The following is a 24468-nucleotide window of genomic DNA, read 5'->3' on the forward strand; positions in this document are numbered from 1 at the left end:
TCAGCTGGATCCTTTAGGCTCATCACTAATGAGAATAAAGACAGGATTTAACAAGGTAGTTTTAACTTAATAGCAGATGAATAGCTCACGTTTGGCTTTTTGCTTGAAATATTAAAGATTCAATTATATATAATAGGACTTATTGGCATTTAGGTAGGGGGTTAGGCAATACATGTGGCCCCTGTAATCTGAGTTAATAGGCAGACTGACATGTTGGTTTGGAAGAAACGTGATGAGATTTGCAGGGAGACCTGTTAATAGAGTTTTTTTTGTAGAAAAAAAAAGATACACCATGTGCTAAGCAGACCTCGATGCTCCATATCATGGAAATGTACCTTCACAGTGTTGAAAAGGAGGCTTTGACTGGTTGTAACACCTCATCTACCAGAGACAGTTTGGCTTTTGATTTTTATTTTGATGAAGCTACTGACGGGGTGATGGCTGTTTGCATTTTGGATTTGTACTGTAGAACGTTAATGTTGTATTCCCTAATAAGGACATTTCTAAGGAGTTCTGCAACAGCATGTGGTACCTAGACAGTTTTTTGAGGTGGACCTGAAGAAGGATGACGTAGAGCCCCTGTGGCTCCTTATTGAAAGGTGTAATTAGTCCTTTTTTAAATGCCCCCTTGACATTCTCCATTAGTGAATTTTTAGGTCTGTGGCAGAACAGAACCAGGCCTGGCCTCCAGAATGAACTTTCAAGATGTGTCTTTGGAAAGAGATGTTTGTATATCTTCTTTCTTTTAACCTCATGATGTGATCTTGGTTTAGTAAAAAACATTGTGTGGTAAAGGTTGTAGGGTGGGTAGATGGATGGAAGTTCAAAGTAGTCAATATTGAGTCATTCACAGGCCCAGACATACTCAGACCCCATCACTCTCACTCCATTTTTAAACCATAAATCTCTTGCCCTGATACTCAACCTAACCCTTAACTTTGACACCTAGCTCTAGCATCTTAAGCCCTTCTCATACAGCTCTATAACCTATACGTTGCTATATGTTTAGTCCTGAAATGAAGGACAACTTTAAAAGGTTTCCTTTCTGGCATCCACTAACCTAAAAGAACATTGTGTATTGGACATATTGGACTGTGGCTCCTCAGCATAGTTGTAAGTCTTAGATAGGTGAGGAGATATTTCAGCTTTAAATAACTTAAATGTTTTGATTCTATCATTCTGGGAAAGATTTGGAACAGTGTTACAGTCTCACAATGATGCAATGGTTTGCTATCCTTCTTACAATATGCCAGCGAAGAAAGTAACATCTCACTGCCACATTAGAAACACAATTTGTATTGTTCTGAATCGCAATAGTGCTTGTACTTTTCTTCTAAAAATGTGTTGATATTTCTATTTTTTGGGGTTTTCTCCTTTTCCTGTCAAAACTCCCGAAGCCAGCTAAATGTAGCTGCATCCATAATCAGTTTTCTTTTTTACAAGCAGATTCATAAAAGACATAAGAGGGTGCAGAGCAGTAAGGCAGCCTGGTTAGTTGCACTTTAATGTGTCCCTGTGAGAAGGAAGCCTGTGCTTTTAAAGAGCTCCTCTCAATGCTAGGCATCGGCTCTGAACAAAAGGTTCCTGCCCTGACACAATCTAGGGGTCTACCACGGGACGACATGCGCCACTAATGCATTCAAATGATTCTCTCTAGTTTGCTTTCACACAAAGGGAAGAGTTTGTGAGTGAAAAACAAAGAAAGACCTGGACTTGCATATTTATAATCAACATGGAGGTGAACAAGCCACCTAATGGAGGGACAAGTTTTCTCTTGTTCTTTTGCTAGGGCCTGGTTTCTTTCTTTTTTGCCCTTTCGTTGCTCTGATACTCAACTTTGTCTTGAAATGTTTTTTGTGAATCTTGATCTCTCAGCATCCATCTCATTTACACCCCATCCCCTCCACTCCCTCCATCTCTCCCTCTGTTTCCCTGTCTTGGTCTGAAGCGCTAATGGAGTCATTACTGGCCTCTGTGTGTTAGATAAACACCAGACACCTCCTATTACAGCTTTTTTCCCCCCAAATCTCCTGCTCTTTCCCCTTTCTCTCTGTTGTTTTCTGGCTATGCTCAGATGTCTGCTTCTATAATTAGACTGTTCTCCACTTCTTGCTCTCTACAAGCCACCCATTTCACTTCTCACCCATCTTCTCTGGCATTGTCTTCCTTTTTCACCTCGCCATTCTTCTTTTCTCTGTTCTCCTTCAAGCACGTCTTATCTTCGTTGCCTTCTCTCGTTAAACATTTATGGATCATGGGTTCATCTTTTTCCTTTTGTCTTTTCCAATGTGATGTTTCATAATCTCTTTAGGGGAAGCATATATAACTGTGTGTGTTGATTGGATGAATGGCTGCATGGACAAAGATTAAATCCCATAAACTGGTACCATTTTTTCCTTATAAAATCAACTGACAGTTAAACAGGCAAAAGCAGGGTTTATTAAAACCTGATGAACGGATTCATGTCATGTAATTTACAAAGGTACTTTTGATAGATTTAATTAGTAATCTCCCATTTTCCGGTTGCTTTTCCAAGGCTTTTGGCGTTAGAGAATCCGGAAAATGTTAGGAGAGGACAAGGCCGCTGGAAATAAGCAGCCAGCTGGCAGGCTCAGAACAGTGGTTGACATTTGCTGAGCTGCTGTAAGTATTCACAGAAGGCCGATTTGTAAAGACTAAATTAACAAAAAATTACAATATAATCTTTGTTGGAAAAAAAAACAAAAAAACCCAGAAAAGTCATAGTTTTTTAATGTGTAGTTCTGAAGGCACGCTGTTCAGGCATTATAGTCTCAGTGTTCCATTGAAATCATGCTGCTCTGCTTTGTTTGCTGCCTCAGGAGCTTAGTAATTTATTTCTTCCTCTCACTCTAAATCAAAGACATCCCTTTCTTCTTTACATTCACACACACTTGTCACTTCTCCTCCATCTCTCTCCGCCCTGTGCTGGTGAAGCCCTCCGCCTTTTCCCCTCTCTGACTTTCTTTTCTCTCCATGTGTGTCACTTGTGCATTCTGTTCCCGTTTGCCCTCTCTGTGTCTGTCTGCCGCTGTTTCCTCCAGCACCTCCGTTTCCACTTGGTACTCCCATGCCCTCTCCTGCTGTCTGCATCTCTTACAGCTGGTAGAGAATGTAGTGAATACTTCTCTAGAACCTCTCTTTCTTTACGCCTCCAGGGGTTCGCGCTGAAAAGCTGGATTGTTTGTGTGTCTTTAAGCATCTTTAACCACGTGTATATTTGTGTGTTTTGTGTGCCTGATAGCTTCAATTACTTCCTCACATACCAAGGAGGTGGAGTAGAGCTTTTTTAAAGGATGGACACTCATCACTTTAACACTATTTTCCTTCTTTCATTTCCTCTTCCTTCTTCCAAGCAGGCAAACATAATGTGGGTCAGCATGACACGTCTATCTGTACTTGCTCCTACCGGCTACAGCTGTCTAATGGGTTCCCTTCTCTTTTTGTTATTATTCATTTGTCTTTTTGAAGCTGTCAGCATGAAGCACAAGCTTAGTTTTGGAGAGTATCCTTTCAAAGTTTGAAGTCACTAGTTCTACTTATGACTCCTGCTTTTCTTTTTACTACCTAAAGTTCAAACTACTCTCAGGAGTCCAGTGTGTATTTAGGTTTGTGTGAATGAAATGCTTAGCTGTAAATGTAATCAGAATGAAGTTCTATAGGTTTAAGAAATGTAAAATCTACGTTTGAATTCAAGCTTTGCAAACAAAACTTTTTTTTTTGCAATTTAATGCTAATAATTCCTTCTGCTAGCCTGAAGGCCTATTAGGGACATTGGTTGTCCGTCTTGACTGCTGCTAACATGTGCTTGTTCTCAATGAAAATTTGTCCTTTCTACCTTGATTTGCAACTTTGACTTCTGCTCACTGGTGGTTAAAGAAAAATCCACAGACAAACTACCTTCACATGGGTCAAAGCATGAGATAAAATAGCGGTTTATAGTCCGGATAAAATCCAGATGATACTACATAAAATCCTAGTTGTTCTATATTTTTAGATAAGTTAGGTAAAACTAAGCAAACAGCTGCCTTTCTTAAATTTGATTTCTCTTTAGCGAAAAAAAAACGTACATTTAGGATAGCAGCTGTTTTCTTCTGAGCATTTTCTGACTTAAATAAGTAAATTTACATCTGTTCACATATGTGTCACTTGTTGAAGAAATCAAAACTAAGCCAGCCATTCTGGCAAGAGACTTTTTTCATGTTTCCAAGGTTCTTTTCTGAACGATATTTTCTTTTATCTTTTGCATTTCCAAATGTGGCTAAATTGAAATAGCCTCTCTGACATCTCATATTCATTAGCCCTGAAAACACAAGTCACAAATTACATATTGACTGTTCCTAGACTTTGAGATAAACTTAAATGTTTTGCAAATTTCAACTAAATTTGTTTTGATTGAATTGTTGGTGGTGACACTAACCCTGTCTTTCATGATTTTACAAAACATTTTTTTTTTCAAATGAAATGCTACTAAATGTTTTATTTTGCTCATACACTAAAATGCATTAAATTATGTACTTTTTATAGGCTTCTATCAAGTATGCCAATAACAATGAAAGGCACAATACTTTATCAAAGCTCTACTAAATCACTTATTTCTTCATCTGGTCCTGTGTAACAAACCATAAGAGTCAGATTACTTCCTAACATCAGCTTTGTTTTATATCTTTGAACTTGTGTAAACTGTAATGTAACACATGTTAATGTTTTTGAGTGAATTTATGTGTGCATGTTTTTGTTTTCTGGAATACTAGTGGAAATCTAAACCAAATGATATGCTCAATTGAAACCTTGTGCCAAAGCAACACAGGAATTCTTTTATCGTATATAAAAAAAAAAAACATTGTTACATTCTGGCTTTAAGGCACAGACATGAAAAAAAAAACTGTCAAGCAGTACACAACACGCAGCAATCAAAGCTCCAGTACTCAGCTGCTCCATCAATCAGACCAAGGTCTGACGGCAGCCCAGCAGGAAAGGAGAGTTAAAACTTTTTTTTTGTTTGAGAGAAAACTTTCTCTGAAAAAACTGCTATAAGGTTTACATATTCAGAAATAAAGCAAAAAATTATTAATTTGACTAAAGATTCTTTTAATCAGGGTGTATTCCTGGGGCCATGCACACCATGCCATGATAAAACCCTCCATTTACTTCAACTAACAAAAAAAAAAAAACTTGCATCATTATACTATCAACTTCCTATTTCACACCTGTGCTTCAGTAACTCACTTCCTATCACTTGCAATATAAATCTAGTCTATGAATGCAAAACACCAATCATTTCAACTTTCAAATCTTCTCAAACTGAATGCAAGTTCATTTTCTCACTTTAGGTTCATCTCTCTATGATATATGTGTACAAGTACCTTGTAGCTGTTGCAACAGGTTAAAAGGTGATGTGGTTGGGTGCTACTGAAAAGTGTGTTACTAGTATCCACTTTGCAGAGAACCAACTTATTACTGGTCAATGTCATAGCTCTGCTAGGTTTGATTGGTTGAGAGCAGTCTCAGTATAATACATTAACTAAAGTCTTAATGTAACTGCTAAAACAATATCGAGTCGATCAATTGTTTACTCTCATTTTCAAACTGAAAATCTGCCGGCATTCAGACAGAAAACTTGAATCTGTTCGTATTTGCTACATATTTGCTAGCTTCAGCTTCATGATTTGAATTTCCTTCCTCGAGTGCATTAGATCTGGTCTGCAAATGAAATTCATGCTTACTGTAGCCTTGGTTTTTTCTTCTTAGTTGAAAGTTAAGGCGATGGGTTTGGTGACCTGCTGGTGTAATCCAGGTGCTTTGAGGATCAACATGTAGTTCATAGAAATGTCCTATCCTTTGGTAAAAAAATATGATTATTTGCATCACTTTTGCCTTTCTGTCATCTACCTATAATCCTCTTACCTCTGATATTAACAACCAATGTTTGTCTATGCGAATACCCTTAACTGAATACGTTTTATTTCAGACTGTTCGCTGAAACCCTCAGAGACAGCAAAACAGCAGTTTAAGACTAATCCATCTGAAATCAACAAATGTAGCAGTCAGAGTCATGTAAAACCAATGTTTTACACTCACTAATGTAGGGATGTGTATCTATTGTTTATTTAGGGTTGATGTGAAAAAATACTTAATAAACATTACTTTATCTAATGATGTTTAGATTATGGCTGCAACAAATGAATATTTTGGAAATCTAGTAATCTGTCGATTATTTTTTCAATCAATTGAATAATAATTGGATAAAGTGGCCTCTATTATCACTTTTATAGCTCTCAAAATGATTACCACAAAGTATGTTGATCAGACTTGAAGTTCACATTGCCCACTCATGTCCATTATTGAGTTTGAACTTCAGTCATCTTTAACACTTCCAGATAACTATACATACATACATTAATCTGCCTATTGCTGGTTAATTGGCTGAATACAAATACACCTGATAAATAGTCTGAAGAGTGCATTTCATCAATGATGCAATCATCAGAAAAACAAAAATTTAATTGTAATACCTATGTAAGGTGTGTTTGCAAAAATCAGCTGGGAGTCTCTTTTTTTAATGGCAAATGGGGTTGTAGCTGTGCTTGTATTGGTCTGCCTGTGTTTGCCCCAGTATGTAGATCAGAAACAGACAACTCTGTAATAAAAGCCACCCTCCAGTAGCACTTATCATGCAAAAAAAAAGAAAAAAGAAAAAACACAAGCATGCTTTTCTCATTTTGTCAGCTTAGAAAGCTTGAAAGCACATAGGTGTGTGTAGGAAAGTGGTGGGCAGCTAATAGAGGGATTTAGGGCGCTTGTCAGGACTTTTCTGTGGTGTATACAGTCTGTGCAGTGTGTGAATGCATGTGTATGAATGTACACTCCTGCAGGCTTTGGAGCATTAAGCTGTTGAGGTGTCAGGCAGGGTGGTGTAATAACAAGCCAGATGTACTTAAAGGACAAACGGATATATGGACCTTGTAAAGGCCAGTCATCTGTCCTCCACCTGTCTGTTAAAGTCTTTCTGCCCATCTGCTTGTCCAGATCCATTTATTTGCTTAACCATAAACACCCTTTCTCCTCATTCTCCTTTATATTCCCTCTTATCTCCTCTCTTTCACATGTCCCTTCCCAATTCCATCCCTTTTCCCACTTTTCTGCCTCATAGTCTCTCTTTTGTGTTTGAAAAAATTTAACAAAGCCACAAAAGGCTTAGGCTCTCACCATATCCTCCATACACACAAAGTCCAAGTCTACATACCCACACTGCACTGACCCAGATAATGTCAATTTACACTGACTTTCTACAAGCACAAGCTCCTCTTTTTCCATGGCCGATCACTTGCCACGCATAGAGTGAGCTGAGGTTGCCCCCTTAGCACCATGGGGGGTGTCTGCTTCATTGAGATGTTAGCTGAAACCAAACGTAAAGACAAAAAGGTTGGCTTTGGAGGGGAAGGGATACCATGAAGCTAAGCTGGGTCTGGTGCAGTGGTTTGAGCTGCGTGAACAACCCCTGGGAGAAAAGCAGGAAAAAGCAGGCCAAGGACTGAAGAACTGTTCATGCATGTTTCAGCTCTGCACGTCCTTATATAGCTCTACTCCCCACAGGCAGATGTGGTATGAGAGGAGAGAGGTGTAGAGGGTAGAGCGTGTTGCCTTTGGGTACACTTCTCATTAATTGGTTGTGTTCCATATGCTACTGAGCTCCAGTTATGAATAAATATCTACATACTGATGGGAAAGTTAATAATTTTCACATTGCTGCAGTGTTAAATCCATGTTAATTCAAATAGCAGAGGGGATTGCTAGTCAGTTTGGAGGGCAGGAAACAGAGGGACAGGAAGGCAGCCATTGACCCTTTACCCCTCCGTCTCTCTTCTCTCACTTTCTTTCTAGTTTACGGATGGCTTCCAGATGTATGACCAGCCCATTAGGCTGGATCTGCACAAAACAGACCGGTTTCTTTTTTGTTTTGTTTTTTTTTTGCAAACAGATGTGACAGTGTTTGAAATCCAATTTGTTACTGTTTTTGAGTAAATTACAGCCACTCCTTTGTTCTGCAGCCAAAAGAAATTATTCATTAATTGAAACAAAGAAATTGTTGAATCAAATGTTACTCAAAGACCAATGTGTCATTATTAATAAGAGTCTGTAGAACCCAGAGGCTTTGAGGCGCAAATATTTAGAGGTGCTTGAACTTGGGGCTAAGTTATGCTCTGGGTGTTTATGGCTGAGTTTTCTCTGCATAAGGCTTCATGATCTGCAAGGGAAACATTCCAAGGACCGGATATAACATAATCTGGCCAGCTCATTTATTTTTATGCAGCACCTTGCAAACTGATTTGTCCTTTATGAGTCTTTTCACATTTACAATTTGCTGTATCGGAATTTTAGGTGATGCATCTCTGAAGGCCTCTGAGGTTTTCTTGGCAAACATTCCTGGGAATCATGGAACATAGCAGACAGACCAGGGAAAAGGAGTTAGGTTAAAGAAATAGAATTCCACCTTTGAACATTTCCGGGAATACTTTAAAATCCAATGTATTAGAATCAAAATAGGATGGGACAAGTGAAAGCCTGTCAAAGTATGGCTGTGCACCTAAGCTGATAGATGGGAAGAGGAGGACGTTACTCAGAGAGTGGCCAAGTGACCCTGAAGAGGCTGCAGAGATCCACCTCTCACGTTGTAGAACCTCTTAACCATTAATCTCAGTTATGCATTTTACAAATCAACCATACATGGAAGCGTGGCTGAAAGAAGCCACTGATGACAGAGTTTACAGTTTGCTGAAAGCCATAAATGAACACAGCAATCATATTGAAGAGGGTGTGCTGGTCAAATGAAACCAAAATATAATATTTTTTCATAATGCATTATGGACAGTAACTATACATAATTAACCGTAACACCCCACGGCATGAGCATGTTTCTATCATGCTGTGATGCTACTTGAAAAAATGTAGTTGCACTTTACAGTTAAAACTGCCCTTAAATACTTTTGGGGTAATATCGGTTATATTCCTCAATTGTGTCACACTTCATGTAATTTAAACCAAATGTTACATCTTAAAATCCCAGGGTAATTAATAATCATCCATAGATATGGTTCTTAATCATTCTTTATTATTATTATTATTATTATTACTCATCAGTTGGTAAATAAAAAAAAAAAAAACAGTTATTTGCTCCAATAGTTTTACAAGTGGGTTTTACTGGAGACTAAGAAGTATGTACTATGTACATTTCAAAATGAAAGCGTTTTCAAATACAGCTTGTGCATAGCTGGATCATTTTGATTCTAAATGGGCTTATGAACTAAACAGAGACAATATTGTTTAAGGTACTGCCCTCTACTTAAAGGTATTGTGGAGGATTTTTGCAAATTTTTGAAAAGACCCACACTCTCCGCACATGCACAACCCTGTACCCGCTCCAGAGAGGGAAAGCCTATTAAATGTGTGCGAGAGCAGTAGTGAAATGGATATGTCAAAATAGCTTGCCAAACTTTACCTGTTAAGTAGATCTCCCAAAAACACTCTGGTCTAGTTTCTTTCTTCTGAGGCCTTTTTCTTCTTCTCATAAACTTGGTAGACACTTCTGCTCTTATGACTCTCGGCCATTTTCAAAGAACCGCAATGAGAAAGGCGAGCTTCAATGGCTGAAACCGTAGCTCACACATGTACACCTGAAAGTGAGCATGCACAAGAAAAAGATAGCTAACTTGGGATGAGCACTTAGGACGCCCTTACGTAAACATATCACCAGAATTATTGACAATTAGGAGGACCACTTATTTTGATGATCCACACTGAAAAAGAACATCCTCCAATATACCTTTAAGATGACATGTTTTCTTTACCCATTCTTTCATTCCTGCCTTGAAGTGTTAAGGGACTGCATCAAGCTCAGTGGGTTCTTTTACCTCCCAAGACTGCAATATCAACAGAATCATTTTGGATTTTAATAGATTTTCTAGGATGAAAAAAAACCTTAGCTGCACTTGGTTTATCACAAAGGCTACATGCAGTGGCAATTTTCCTCTTTTGTATCCAGCATCCTTGACTTCCAGCAAGCTGAATGAATGCACCCGGGTATGCTTCTCAAAGATGTATGTAAGAAGTTTTATTCATTTAATGCTTCATTCATTGAAAGGATGCTCTGCATTGGCTGGTTTAGGATAACTTTTGCGGCTTGCAGAGTCATTCATACTGATTCGTAGAGATAACCAGCTGGATATTTTCCCTTGATCTGTCCCTACCAAAGCTATCTGACACATTGACTCTCATTTGTTGCCTTAGTGTTAGTTACATCTGCTGGGGAGGTCATGTTTTGATTTTCTGTTTGTTTGCACTCTATGCTGACAGTTTCTGATATATTGAATTTTCAGCCTCAGTGGATTCCATGAAAAGCCTGATTCTTTATTTTTCTTTCATCTTCACCACTATTGGCCCAAATCTCTACACCAAGCCTCACAAGAGCAGCCATATGAAACTTTGCCTTTCAAAAGCATTTGTCCACCACAGCTAAATTAAATTGGCAGCCCAGCTACCATACAGGAAGTGAGATCATTCCTAAGTGTGGCTTTAATCACTAAGCTTGGTGAGCAGATGTTGAGCTGAATTTTAGGGGGAACACAAACAAATTTGCAGAATGTCATCACTTGGGGGTGCTGCAAGAGTCACACTTTGTCTAATGACAGTTGATGTTGTTCTGCTCTAACTTACTCAGGGGGTCTCCTAAACAAGACAAACTTTGAAAAGCAAGAGCACCAAATGCCAGTCTAATACTAATACAATTATATGAAATTTTACATTAAGTCACCATGATGTACATAGAAAGAACAACACTTTTGCCCACTGTTTTACAGTACAAATCCAGCCATCAAAACATGTCAGTTTTAGACCTTTTAGTCAATGGACCAAACATACAGGCTCCGTATGGAGAGAAAAAATGCCCTTATTGGACTCTACCCTTCACACAGACATGGTAATACATGATGCTGGCGAGATCATCCCTTAGTGGCTCATATTCATTAGTGACAACACAGCTCGTAAAAGTTAATGAGTAAATTAATAAAGCAAAATACAGCACTGTCTCCTTATAAAATCGGTTTTAGTCTGGAACTGAAAGCTCACTGTTAAGCCGGATAACAACCCCAAACATACAGTAGATGTTACAATAGAATTGTTTTGATAAAAGCATGCTAATGGCTCCCTTAAAGAACATACCTAATTGAGAGTCTTTGATAAGGGCCGACTCTCCCTTGAAGAACAGACAAACATTTAAGTGTCTACATGTGTTAAACTGATAGAAACATGCCAGGACTTGCAGCTATAACTGCAGAAGAAGCTGGTTCTAAAAAGCATTAAATCAGAGGCGTTAATTAAAAGTTCTTGCCACAGTTATCGGATTTGTATGTATTAAATATACTCTACTATATGTTATCTAATACACTAAAATGTGTCTTAGTTTATCACATAAAATTTAAGTGGATAAAATGTTTTTAGTGTTTAGTTGCATTGTGAAAAACGTAAACAGTTCAAATGGTTTGGATGCTTTAGCGAGGCCATGTAATTCTAATAACATTAAGTGAGATAATAAAAAATACATCGTATCACAATTATTGTTTTGATTCAGTTGGGTATTCCTTTAGCCTAAGGGCAACAAGAATATGGCTTCATGCATCCTATGCACCTCAGATACTGAGTGTGTGTGTGACAGAGAAAAGTAGCATGGAGCTCTCTGTTCCCTCTCTGCTTTAGAAGATGAATTATTGAGAGTGATGAACTGAAAATAACGTGGATGAGGAAAAGAGGTGCACTGCTCCTCGTGCACTCCAACAGTCACGTGTATGTAGGGAAACTCTGTCAATAACATACATTTAAACTGATTGGATATAGAGTTTCGGGTTTTTAATGCTATAAAAAACACATTCCTTTCATTCTGCTGGCCTTTTACCTTCAATGCGTTACAGAAAAAGAATAAGTTATTCCGCCTTCTAATTCCCAACAGACCTCTATAGGCCTGTCATGTTTTCTCCCTCCCTCCTTCTCTCCTTCGCCATCCATGACCCCTTGGCATAGACTCTAACAAACACATGCACCTGGTATCAATTTAATCTGTTTTTAGACTGCAAGGTAATCATCTGGACCTAAAATTAGTGAGCCATCAGCTTGGGTTACAGCTAGAAAAGTGTCTGTCTGTGTGGATGTGTGCTGCACATAATTGCAATGAAATTGAGCTTCCTCTCTTTCCCAGTGATTTTGTTCTTCCCTCAGAGGGGTTTATGTATGTGTGTGTCTGTCAGCACCAAAGTAAATATTTGTGCAGGAGCTCTGGGGAAGGTCAGGGTCAAAGTATGACGGACAGCCCAGTGGGAAATAAAGACACACACATTCAAAGGCAGACTCACGTGACACAACTAGAGATGATCAGGGGGTAAGTAAGACAAGGAAGGCCCAGACAATGGCCGAAAAAATTTAAAATTGACAAACATTTAGAAAAGCAGAGTGATAAGGGAAGACAGGGGCAGAGATAACATGGAGAAGAGACAGATATACACGAGGTTTGTAGACAAGAATGCCACATCCTTGTAGTTCCCCTTGGCTGCTCACAGTAATTGGCTGGTATGAAATAGACAGAGTGGATCAGAACGTAACCAGAATGAACTCATGTACTTCATATAGTGGTCATCATGAAGCATTTCATATGCAGTCTGACCCTATGTGCATGCACGTGTGTGTTACGGTATGTGTGTGAAGCAGTGGGTGACTGTCAATCATGGGAGGCTATAGTGTCCATGTAGTCATTGGTCATGTTCAATCTTTACACATGTGGAGCTAACCTGTTTGTCTCTGATTACTGTCTCCAAAGAAGAAGAGGCAATTCCTGTTGTACATCATGTGCCCGTAAGCTACTGTCACAATGTTTCAAATCTTGGCATGTGCTTGACAAACGTGAGGGAATCCAAGGGAATTTGTGGAACACCAAGTATCTATCTGTCCGTCGGTCCATCCAGCGATCCATCCATCTTAGTCTGAGAGTCTGAAAATTACATTTTAATTCTTTATGAGTGCCCTGGGCTGTTGGTTGAAATTACTTTCCGATTAAACATCTATTGGAAGCTGGGTTAAGGTAGGAAGGTCAGTAGGAGGTTATGCTGCAGTTTTATTTTCAAGCATCCAACTTGCTGATGTCTAGATGTCTGCAGAGCCTAGCAGAGTATCAGTTTTACTCTTGGATTAAAGTCAAATAGATTCTTTAGTTGTGTTGGACCAAAATCATTAATTAAGTAGATTAATTAAAAGTAATTTTCTATTAAGGCTAAATTAATATACATTTTCTTTTTGGGTGGTCCAGCAAAAGTACAAAGCTGGTAGAGATTCTCTGGAATTACCTAAAGATTTGAGTAATAGCAAGACAACCTTTAAGAATTCTATCCCATTGCTAGAAATTAATTCTCATATTAGCAGTAAACAATAAAAAAAGAAACAAAATAAATTACTATAATTCTTATGAATATATCTCTATTGATTAATGAGAATGGTGTAAATTGTTTATTTTAAGTAAAACCATTTGAGATCATTCTCTTTTACATTTCCTAATATCTGTTGAACAATGTTTGTCCTTTTTTCCTATCGGAAAACAAAGTTAGTTGAATGAATATCATCGATAGGAAAAGTTAGATTCCACTTTGCTGAACAAACACCAATTCAATCTGATGTTTATGTTGTTAATTACACATTAAATGGTTCACCGGCATGTTAATTTTCAACCCATACGGAACACTGCAACTTTTATCAGCATCTGTGCAAAGTTCATTCAGTACAATGTCAGTTCGATCCGAGGCATGTACACATGGGCACAGACGCACATAAACACATGCAGAGACGCGACCTCGGTGGCCGCAAAGGACGTCAGACTCAATCTTGTAAGATCTCTCCACTGACGCTTGATGTATCAATTTTTAAATAGCTTGCCTCAACTAACGCCTGTATACCCATACACACACACACACGCACGCTCATGCACAAGCTCACAGGCTGCTCTGTGCTCCAGGAGCTGTGCCACTCGAGGGGTACTCGAAGGGTTCCATCTTGAAAGCCTGTTGCCATAGTGACCATTATGGAGCTCATCTCCCATGGGCCAGCAGGCTTTACACAACTTCACTCTCTGAACACACACATACGTACACATAAACGACCTAACTATAGCCCACCACCTATTTACAAACACACATAGACATCCTTTCTTTGCCCTTTATGTTAAAGCCGGCACCAGACCAATGTTTGACTTGAACCGAGTGCCACAAAAAGCAGGAAAACAGATCAATCAGAGCCTAAACTAGGAATAACATTAGAAAGGGAAATGGAGGAGAGTGCTTTAGTTGTAAAACCAAGCAGCTGTTCTAAACATTGCATGCAAAGCAGCACAAAACTGATTAATTTTAAAGTAATTTGTGAACACTTACTTTTGAAAATACCAGATTTGTGTTTCTTAGGGTTATGTCTTTGTCTATATTGGCTTTATTGCTCTAACAGGTTGCACCTCTTGTGAAACATCTTATGGTTTTTGATTGTGTAGAACCCACCGGGGAGGTCATTATTGATATAAACTCATGGACTAATACGTTATAGCTTAGAATCTTCAAGCAATGATCACCTTTTAGGTTCAATAATCTTTCATTTCCCCTTAAGTAACTAATGGCTACATTTTGCAAAATTATTGTGCTTAATTGTCATTTGTTTCAATAGGGAGGAGGTGGTGAGGTGATCTGAAAAAGTTCAGAATGTCAGTTGCAGTAAACTCTATTGAATTTTCTGGTTTCCTCTTTAGAATAATTAGGAAGGTCATTTAAAATAAAACTGCATTGGCTACCCATAAATTGAAAGATACCAGTGTTACCATTAATTTATTTTATAGGTAATATTGCATAAATATACTTATTTTTACATTTAAGAGTGGAAAGAAGAAAATTTGTTGCCTTTTTTTTCTTTATCTAAAGAAGGATACATTCGGTGGGATTTTTTTCTGTATCAATTTCTGTATTGGTAGAGATGTTCATAATTTTGCGGATTTTAGTCAAATGAAAACAGTCAGATCAGCTTTAAAATTGAAATGTTCTTTAATAAAAATATTTTCCAATCCATATTGGGTTTAAAAATATTGGAGTATTTCCAAAAACACTAGATTGGTCTTTGTGTTGTGTTATTTATTCTTACATGAATAAATCAGTAGCACTATTAGTTATACTGCTTTTATTTTATAGCTTTAGTTCTATTTCATAGATTAACTTTCACATTACATTGCATTTGATTCTAAACTACTTATTGGAATGATGTCAGAACATATCTTTAAAAAAGGCTTTTGGGGGCTTTTGCTGTAACACCAAACAGTTGCCCAAAAATAGAGTTGCCTACTTTAGTAAATTAGGCATATGAATGGGACACATTTAACTACATTTGTCATTATTTCGTTTACATCCATTTTCAGGACTAAAAGCTTAATTATTTTACTCCCTCCTTGTTTTCTGGTCTATTATCTTATGGCATTAAATGCTGGACAGGCACTATCAATTCTTTCAAGAATGTCACAAACGAGACCCATTCTGTGAGATTTTCAGCACAAATATTTTTTTTTTGCAATAAAATCCTGCTTTAAAGCTATCCACAACTTTCTTTCTGGGCTCCCTGTTGTTGATCTTGATCTTCATGGCTTTATTTTCTAATAAACCTTTGAAACATTTAGAGAATAGCTGCATTCATGCAGAGATTGAATTACAGCTGAATCCAATTTACCAGTTAGGTAAAATCTTGAGGCAAATAGCGGTACTGGGTTTCATTTAGGACTATCAGAATAAAATGGGGTAATCTACATCAGGGTGTCCCAATCCATTATGAATTTCAGAAATCGGCCTGCATCTAAAATCTCTGAAATTGTCAGACTGGTAGAAACACTCTGCTTCTATTTGAGGTTTATTCAACTCATTGGTTAATATTACATGAATAACTTGTGCTCATTCCTATTGTTGATGACTATTATTCTCTCTTTTAATACCTAATATGAGTTGATAAAACCTTTACTAACATGCTGCATTACAAAATAAGTAATACAAGGTGGTACGATTAGTGCTGATATCGAATTGGGTCAATATTGGTATCGGTCAATTCTCTAAGCTGCAATATTAGTATTGTATCGGAAAGAATAAAGTTGTATTGGGACACCCCTTAAATCTCTATGTATGCAACAAAAACACAAAGCAATGTAACATTATCTTTCTTCCACTTTAAAATGTGCAAATATTTTCAATAAGTACAGTAATTCTATACCCTTCAAACTGTTCTTAAAATAGAACAGACCCAGTAGCAGTAACTCTTCTGATCTTTTAATACAGAATTCCACTTCCTGATTATATGAAAGGTTAATGGAAATATTTTCAGACTTATGAAGAGTAGAATATTTTAGAAATTAAATTAACAGACTCCAATCAGTTTGTAAAAGCAGTGTTTTCTCAAGGGAAGTAGTTGGTCTGTTCCCATCTCAATCCGTTTGGGGACTAAGGGTGTGTCTTCAACAGCAGCACTATATCATATCTAAGAGCTATCGATTGGCATAAATACACTTACTCTCCCTGGAGACTACATGAATAATTAATAGGACCCTGCATCTGAGGAAAATCTTTGTCAGGGCTATAAGAAAATAATTTATTTGGCAAATTTCCAACATGATCTTGGGGACAAAAAGGGCAGAAGCTTTCATTTAGGTGTTTTCCCAGGTATTGGAAAAGAATAGAAAAAGTATTTTGTTTATATTTAAGAAAATTTACTTTAAATTCATTGTCCATCCATCCATCCATCCATCCATCCAATGGAAAATTAGTAATTGGTTTTCACAATTAATAGAATTTTCTAAATGAAATGAAAAGCTTTAGGAAATAGTCCACTTACAGTTGTGATGACTGTTGTGATGAATTTAAGATGAGTATCAATTGCTGTAAATTTAAATATGTGCACCTTGGTCTTGTATTATTCACTTTTACATCCTTTTAATATCCATTCATTCTGACTTAACATATATCAAGTACCACGTATCATATTGTAAGGCAGTTTTACCAGAAGATTATGAGTATATCTGATAACTAAAACTGAGTTATAGTTATTTAATAGATCCTTCAAATTGAGGATATAGCCAATTGTTTGTTATTAGTTAAATGATTATAACTGTAATTTGCTTACTCACCAGTTCTTGGTCTTTTGAATAAGGTCGGACTCCTGGACCAGCTTATTAAAATCGAGTTCCCGTCAACAATTAAGTAATTTAGGCTATGGCTATCAGCAGAGTTATTGATCATCAACCAAAGAAATTGTCTCTGTTCATTCTAATGATACTCAAAGGAGGATGGATCTGACCCTGAGTGATAAATCGTCTACTGCATAAAATAACCATAGAATAAATCTGATGCAGAGATATTAAATGCAATCAAAACAGTGAAGTTTCACTCAGCTCAGGAATGCATTAAAATATGGTGATGCTGGAAAGAATAGGTTAGTTCAGCTGGTACCAGGCAGTCCAGTCCCAGGGCAGGCTTTCACTACCCAATCTGTCCCAAAAGTAGGATCCGGGATTCTGTGCAAACAGAATAACTTCCGGGTAGGCAATACTTTTTTTTTCTTACTTTTTTATTCTTTTGTCTTTTTTCCAGCGGGGGGTTCCTTTTTGTATATTGCATATTTTTGTATTTGCGTAAATGTTGCATATTCTAAAAATGAAAAAAAAAAAAGCAATAGCCTACACTGAAAAAGTCTTTCAAAGGTTACTGTGACTGCTCTGAGCATGTCCGATAAGGATGTCACGCAATACAATAGAGAGAATGTAAAATGTATCAATTTATTCCAGAAAAGTCTTCAATATTTTTTATACCATGTAGTTTAGCATTTTTTTTTTATGTTTAAAGTATATAAATAATTATTTTCAGTATGTTAGTATGTAGTTTTTCAGCCATCCGGATATTAATCTGTTCACGCATGTGCAGGACGGATTGTTCTTCTTGGATGGATCGGGTAGTGACAAGGCCAGGTAGAACAAAACTGGGATCAGAGGACTCACAAAATGGCTGTTACAATAGGGCTGGCAATGAGGTAGCTTGTAGCTGACGTTGTTAAACAGTCCAAACGTAGTAGCCCAACTTGTCAAACAAATGGAAAAAGAGGAAATAAGCAGACAGTAACACACAACATGGATTGTTCAGTCGGGCTCAGTGAGCATTAGCATTCAGTTTAGAACTCTTACTTAAAAACCAGCAGCAGTTAAATCAACACCACATGTAAAAAAAAAAATATCTATTCTACCTATATTTCACCCAAGCAGAGTATTTTAATAAGAGGGTATAAGATGAAAAGAGGTGAATGGAATGGAGGGGTTTGGTTCAGTTTGGGAGTCCGACTTGGTTCAGTTGGTTCCCTTCCAGGAACAGTTCGGGCCCCAAGTTCGTTTGTCCAACAGGTAGCTCTCAAAGAGACTTAAATTACTCTGATACCATCAACAGAATGAAACTTAGCAGGCTTAATTTTGTCTCTCACAGCAGCCTTAGCACAGCATCCTGTTAGGCAATGGGTAGCTTATCGCAGTGGCAGAACAACTCTGAACAGCACCCGAAACAAATGGGTCATAGTTCAGTTGTTTGGCGGTATTTGGCTCCTTGGCAGAACAGCAATTGGACCAGGCTGTTCCGTGGGTCATCCAGAACTGGATAGTTTTTCATCTGCTTCAGCAGGCGGGTTAAAACGAAACTGTGTTCAATCTGGTTTGAAACACTGTACAAACATAACACTATGTTTAGCTCCTTGAATTGTAGGCGAGATGCAGTCTGATTCGCCATCGAACACAGACTCTTCTACGGAGGGGTTTTGGTGGCTACGACGTAGCCTTAGCAGAAAAACAGCTTGTGTCTCCCCTTTGGAGGCCCGAGAGTCGCAGGCAAGAGGCAGTTGAATGGAGTCGGCTGCTTAAGTGGACTCTGTCGCAGGGATGTGACATCAGCGGGGAGCTGCTCCTGCTTACATCATTGACATTTGGTCCTCAACAATAACACGAACAGTAGCCAAAGAAGTGGCGTTAAAGACATTTTGAGGAAAAGAAGAAAAACTGCAGTGAGAGTCAGGTGGAACAGTAAAGCAGTGAGTAAAAGTTAAGTTGAACCCGGCTGCACTCTGCCAGTCAAACCACAGTTGTTCGGTGGCCAGCCCTGGCATGTGCTGCCCTGTAGTGAGCAGTGAGATTCTTTGTGCCTTTCTGGCTGGACAGCCTGGACTCTCCGGATGCATAACCTCTAGAGAAAAGCTGCTTTTTACGCCGTGCTTCTACAGCCCAGCCAACAGGAACACAAACACGGTCACCAGCACAGCACACAGGCACCAGCACAGCACACAGGCACCCCTATACCTAAGAACCCGACAGGAAGGAGGAAAGAGTTGAAAGCCCCTGAGAATTATCACTCCCTTTCTCCCTTCTTTTACTTTCTATTTCCTCTCCCCCCACACACACATACATTCACAGTTATTCTTTTTTTCCGTGTTCTTTTAGTTCTCCTGGGGATTGAACCAGTGGACTAGGCTCTAGTATGATGAATGATTTGCCTAAAAATACTGTCTGTAAAGCAAGTACATCATCCAGGTGGAAAAAGTTCCAGCAATAGGGACAAATCATTTTACTTTAAGTCCCCTTTCTCCTTTCTGCCATCCCTTGGTCAACAGCAACCTCGAGAAAATTTATGTAAGTGTGCGTGTTTGTGGATGGGTGGGTGTTTGTGCTAATGTGAGGATCTACAGCTTTCCTGCGAGAAACTGAAGTGTCGCTTGATTAAATCCATGACCTTCAACAGCAGCACAAGCAATCAGCAGGCATGTTCACACACCTGCTGCATGCTTAACATCTTCCTGGTACACAAACAAGTAATCAGTACCTGGTGGAATGTGTCACATTATCGATCCATGATCACATGAAAACTGTATACGCATATATATTTATATATATGTATATATATAATACTTGTGTAATCTGTAGTCATGATACTAGAAACTACAGACAGGAATTCCATGTCTATCCCTAGGATGCCACGGGGAAATAATTCCAGTCCTCAGGCTGCTCCCATTAACTGAAATCAGGGTTTTCCCTGTTCACTTTTATGACTCCGCATAATGACTACTGTGCAACCAATGTAACACCAAGCGACACAGTGATGCTATGTTGTTGTGAATGCTGCTCCACATTATTGTTTTCCTGTTTCTCAGAAATCTAATTCTTATATAGGAGGAGCTGAACTGCTGCTACATTGTACTATTGTAGTGTAGCGCCCTGAGGTTCTGCCAGCCTTTAGCCTGATGGAGAAAGATTTCTTGTAGACCTCATGTCACAATAAATTAAATCAAACATTGCTTTGTTTCTCTTTGCCGTGGGTATTGAATAGGCCTGTGTTTTTTCTTGTGGTCTTCTTTGTATTGCTTTTTTACCTCATGGACCTATTCTTCATTCTTCCCTACGCCTTGTTGTATTACTGCAAACAAAACCTCCCTTTATTTAAGAAATTTAGATCACCACTGTTTTTAATGATTTTTTGTTTTATTCATTCAATTTCAAGCTATTTTAATTTTACATTTTTAAATCTGTCACATGATTAACAGCAACACTGACCAAATGGGAAAGCTTTTAGATATCTGATTAGGCTAGAGATTTTTAGGATTCTCAGATATAAATGAATGAGCAATTTATGTTTTTTTGCAGCAATACACAACCTTAATCATTATTTTGTCCAGATTCGCTGGATCCAGGTGCTAGAGGGACCAACACTGAGCAGAATTGTACCATCCTAAAACAACTTCAATCTAAAGAACATCAAAACTTCTTATTAATAATAATCAGTCTCTTTGAAATAAACAATCCAATGCTAAAGTGGCAAGGCTTAAAATTATCTTAAAATAGTTTTCCATAAACTATTTTGACAGATTCTAGTTGTTTTGAGACACTAGAAATTTGGTCTAAGTTCCCCTAGCTAAAATGTTCCAATGAGTCCAAATAATCTATATTTATAACAAACAAAGATATTAGAATGTTATTTGTTGTTATAAATGAGCTTTTAATTACCTTTTTACGGGACTTGACTTTCTTGTTTTGTTTTTGCTTTTTTATTTAGTGAATCCTATTTTTTTTTTTATTATTATTAAAACATTGAAATACCCTTCAAATTAAATTATTTTGATTTTCTTCAGAGAACCTGTAATCGCTTTTTGGGGTAGCAGGATAAAAAAGGTTTCTATGCAGAATTACTGAGATTATTAATCAAATTATGAAGAATAATATTACTTCATTTGAGGCTGAGTGGAACAAAACTGCACCTGCAGCACTAAAAAAGGAGCAGTACTTATTTTAACTCGTAAACTAATGCATTGAGCCTCATAGTGTCTGGTGTATTGACCATCCAAAACAGCAGGGAAGCATTATAATTACATTTTTAATGGATGGAATAAAATTCTTGGACTGGTAGAGTTTAAATTCTTTAGCAGATGTTGCACTGCTGATATTTAATTTCTAATCAATAAAATCAATCATTGAATTCTTTTATTCTCTTTTGCAGCGTGCAGACCTGGAACATACAAAGCTTCAGCCACAGATGCCTACTGCACCAAATGTCCTCCGCACAGCTCGTCCCCACAGGAACAGGCCATCGAGTGCATTTGTGAAAAAGGCTTCTACCGCGCAGAGACCGACCCACGCTCAATGGCTTGTACACGTGAGTAAAACACTTTGTCACATGGACAACTTGTTTTTTTCGCAACAGTCCTAATACTCTTTGTTTAATGTGCTGAGGTTAAGATTTTTGCTTTCATTGAATTAATGGATTTCATCTTTTAATAGGTTGATGATATAAGATTTTATAAGATTTTACAGTGCATGACTCTTTGACCGTTCTTAATGTGTACTTTTTATAACCCATACTGCTTTTCACTTCATAAAACAGAGGCTCACATGATGATTGTATGTTTTGTGGTTACAGCAAATACATTTCTTGGTAAAATTCAAGCTTAAAGGAAAGATATTATTGTGTTGTATTCATCTATTTTGCTTGTTAAATTCTCATACCCCAAAGTAAGTTTTTTAGTCTTTCATTTCATAGATAAACACACTTAGTATATCTGTAAAGTGGATGAAAAATGATTGGATTTACAATTATTTTTGTATTCATGTTGCAATGTTTGTATCTGGCCTTAGACCTCTGGGCCATCTTATATAAGAGGCTAAATTTAACACAACATTTCCAAAGTCACAAACCATAATGGCAGCATTACGTCCTGAACAAATAGAAAATTACATTGTGAGACCGTGGCACTTAGAGCTCATTGAGAATGAAGTTAGATAAAACACCCGTTATGATTTTCTTCAAGTCGGCTAGTGTAGCTTTGACCACTATAGACCCCAAGGCAATTTTACCTGGAATATGCAGCTATTCAGCAACAGTTTCATTAGTGTGACAGGAAGAGAGATGCGGTTTCAAAGTAAAACACATTTGCTTTAGGGGTAACACAAAGAAAACATCTCTCAATTGCAAAGGAAAACGGTTTGCTTCCTTTAAAATCACACAGAGCGTACACTATATAGCACGTGCCTCAGTCTTAGCTGCAGAATACTTGGACTTAGGCTAAAATGAATAAAACATTTTAATAAACAGAATACCCATGAGAGGAGGACAGAAAACAGATAGACAAAATTTAGTGATCCGTTTTTAGTTCTCACAAACATAACGAGGGATAATGCAGGAGATGCGCGGCTTATCAATCTCTCCTGTTATAGTATATAAGTATATATAGTAGATTTTGTTAAATGCAAGGCCGAGTCCTGAGGAAAACCTGTTGAAGTCCTCAAGAGTTTGTGATAGAACTTTACCTCTGAGCAGAAAAACATAATAAATAGACAGCAAGGGTTATTGTAGAATGTTAGAAAAAAAGTTGTAAGTAAGATGGCAAAATTTCTGAGAATTTGTTATGTACAAGTAATCCGACTGAACTAATATTTTGTGATGTAGAATGAGATGAATTGGCCAAGAACAGTCTATCAGAGAAGCTGATAGACGCAACGTAGCACAGTGCTTTTGACTTTGATCTAAAGCTTGACTTGTATATTTACATAAAAATATATGAGAAATAAAAATTACATGGAAAGGATTTTGTTAATCACAGGTTTAGACATTTTTGAGAGAGAAAGTACAGCGGAATACAAAGGTATACCACCGGTACACGCAATCAAGCATGGAAAGCTATACACTAACGCATTATCAGGTTATTGTATATTATACTCATTAATTGTGGTGGCAGGTAGGCTATGACAGGTGTTATCAGTTAGAAATGAGTAGCTGTTTTATTCATTTATGGCCACCGCACACACACACACACACACACCTCTTACATACGCTCACACATGTGCTCTGCTGAATGGTTAGGAGGACATTTTTGAGGTTTTAGAGTGAAAAATTGGAAAAAAGGGAGAAAAGGTGAAATAATTATTCATAAAGAGATGGATAATGACACTCAAGACCAAGGAAAAGAATAGAACAGGAGGGGAAATAGCGGTCTATCAGAGTCACATAATCTAAGTGTCATAAAAGTGCCATAAAAGGCTGATCAGTAGCAATGGTGATGATTAACTGTCGGATCACATATCTCTGAGGGGAAGTTGGGGGACAGAATTAGCAGCGCACCCCTTTCGGTAAATTTATGACAGACAGTCTCAATTATGCCTGGTAACCACCCCAAACACACCCATTCTCATCTTGCTGATGAAATGAGGACCATGTATTGACTCCCATTGATTCTTTAGTTATTTTTAACCCTTTGTCTCCCCTAACCCTGAAAATAACCACTACAATACATACACTATAACCTAACCTGAACTTAATTCAGACCTTTGTCTCTAAACCCAACTGTTAGCAGAATAGGAAGTGAGGACCTGCAAAATATATTTGATTGTGACGTTGGAAAAGGGTCCTCAGCTTGATGCCAAAACAGGAACACAGACACACACAACGTCTGTACCATGGAGAAGCTCGCTATCAAGAGGACTAATCAGACAGAGTCCTGCACTGGTGACCCCCTGGGGCTCGCTGCTCAGTTGGGACCTGATGAGATGTCATGAGAAAATGGCATCTATGTCCAGCAGATTTTTTATGTGCCTGAAATTCCAGCACTGTAAGCAGCTAAAATCAATGAATACCTCATGAAAGGCTTTCTTACAATATTGTAGAATATCAGTTCTTAGCACAAAAAACATTAACAGTTAGATTCTGCTCTACAACAAATCTAGGACTGGAATGCTGAAATAAACAGAATAAACAGAAACATCTGTGATGAGAATTGTAAGATATTGATTTTTTTTTTTAATAATAGATTTAAATAGAAATTTATAATTTTACCATT

At 37.7% G+C, this 24468-nt stretch overlaps 1 protein-coding gene across 2 annotated transcripts in view; it reads left to right on the plus strand.

Annotated features, from left to right (window-relative positions):
* The window catches only part of epha4b (eph receptor A4b), a 125149-nt gene that overhangs the window by 41264 nt on the left and 59417 nt on the right, over window positions 1-24468 (plus strand). For both annotated transcript variants that reach the window (XM_038270944.1, XM_038270954.1), the window contains exon 6: window positions 21636-21791. In XM_038270944.1, coding sequence (XP_038126872.1) covers window positions 21636-21791 — 156 coding nt within the window. The remainder of the gene's footprint in view (window positions 1-21635; window positions 21792-24468) is intronic.

This window comes from Cyprinodon tularosa, unplaced genomic scaffold, assembly GCF_016077235.1.
Source record: "Cyprinodon tularosa strain WSP-4 unplaced genomic scaffold, ASM1607723v1 ctg12, whole genome shotgun sequence".
NCBI lineage: Eukaryota > Metazoa > Chordata > Actinopteri > Cyprinodontiformes > Cyprinodontidae > Cyprinodon > Cyprinodon tularosa.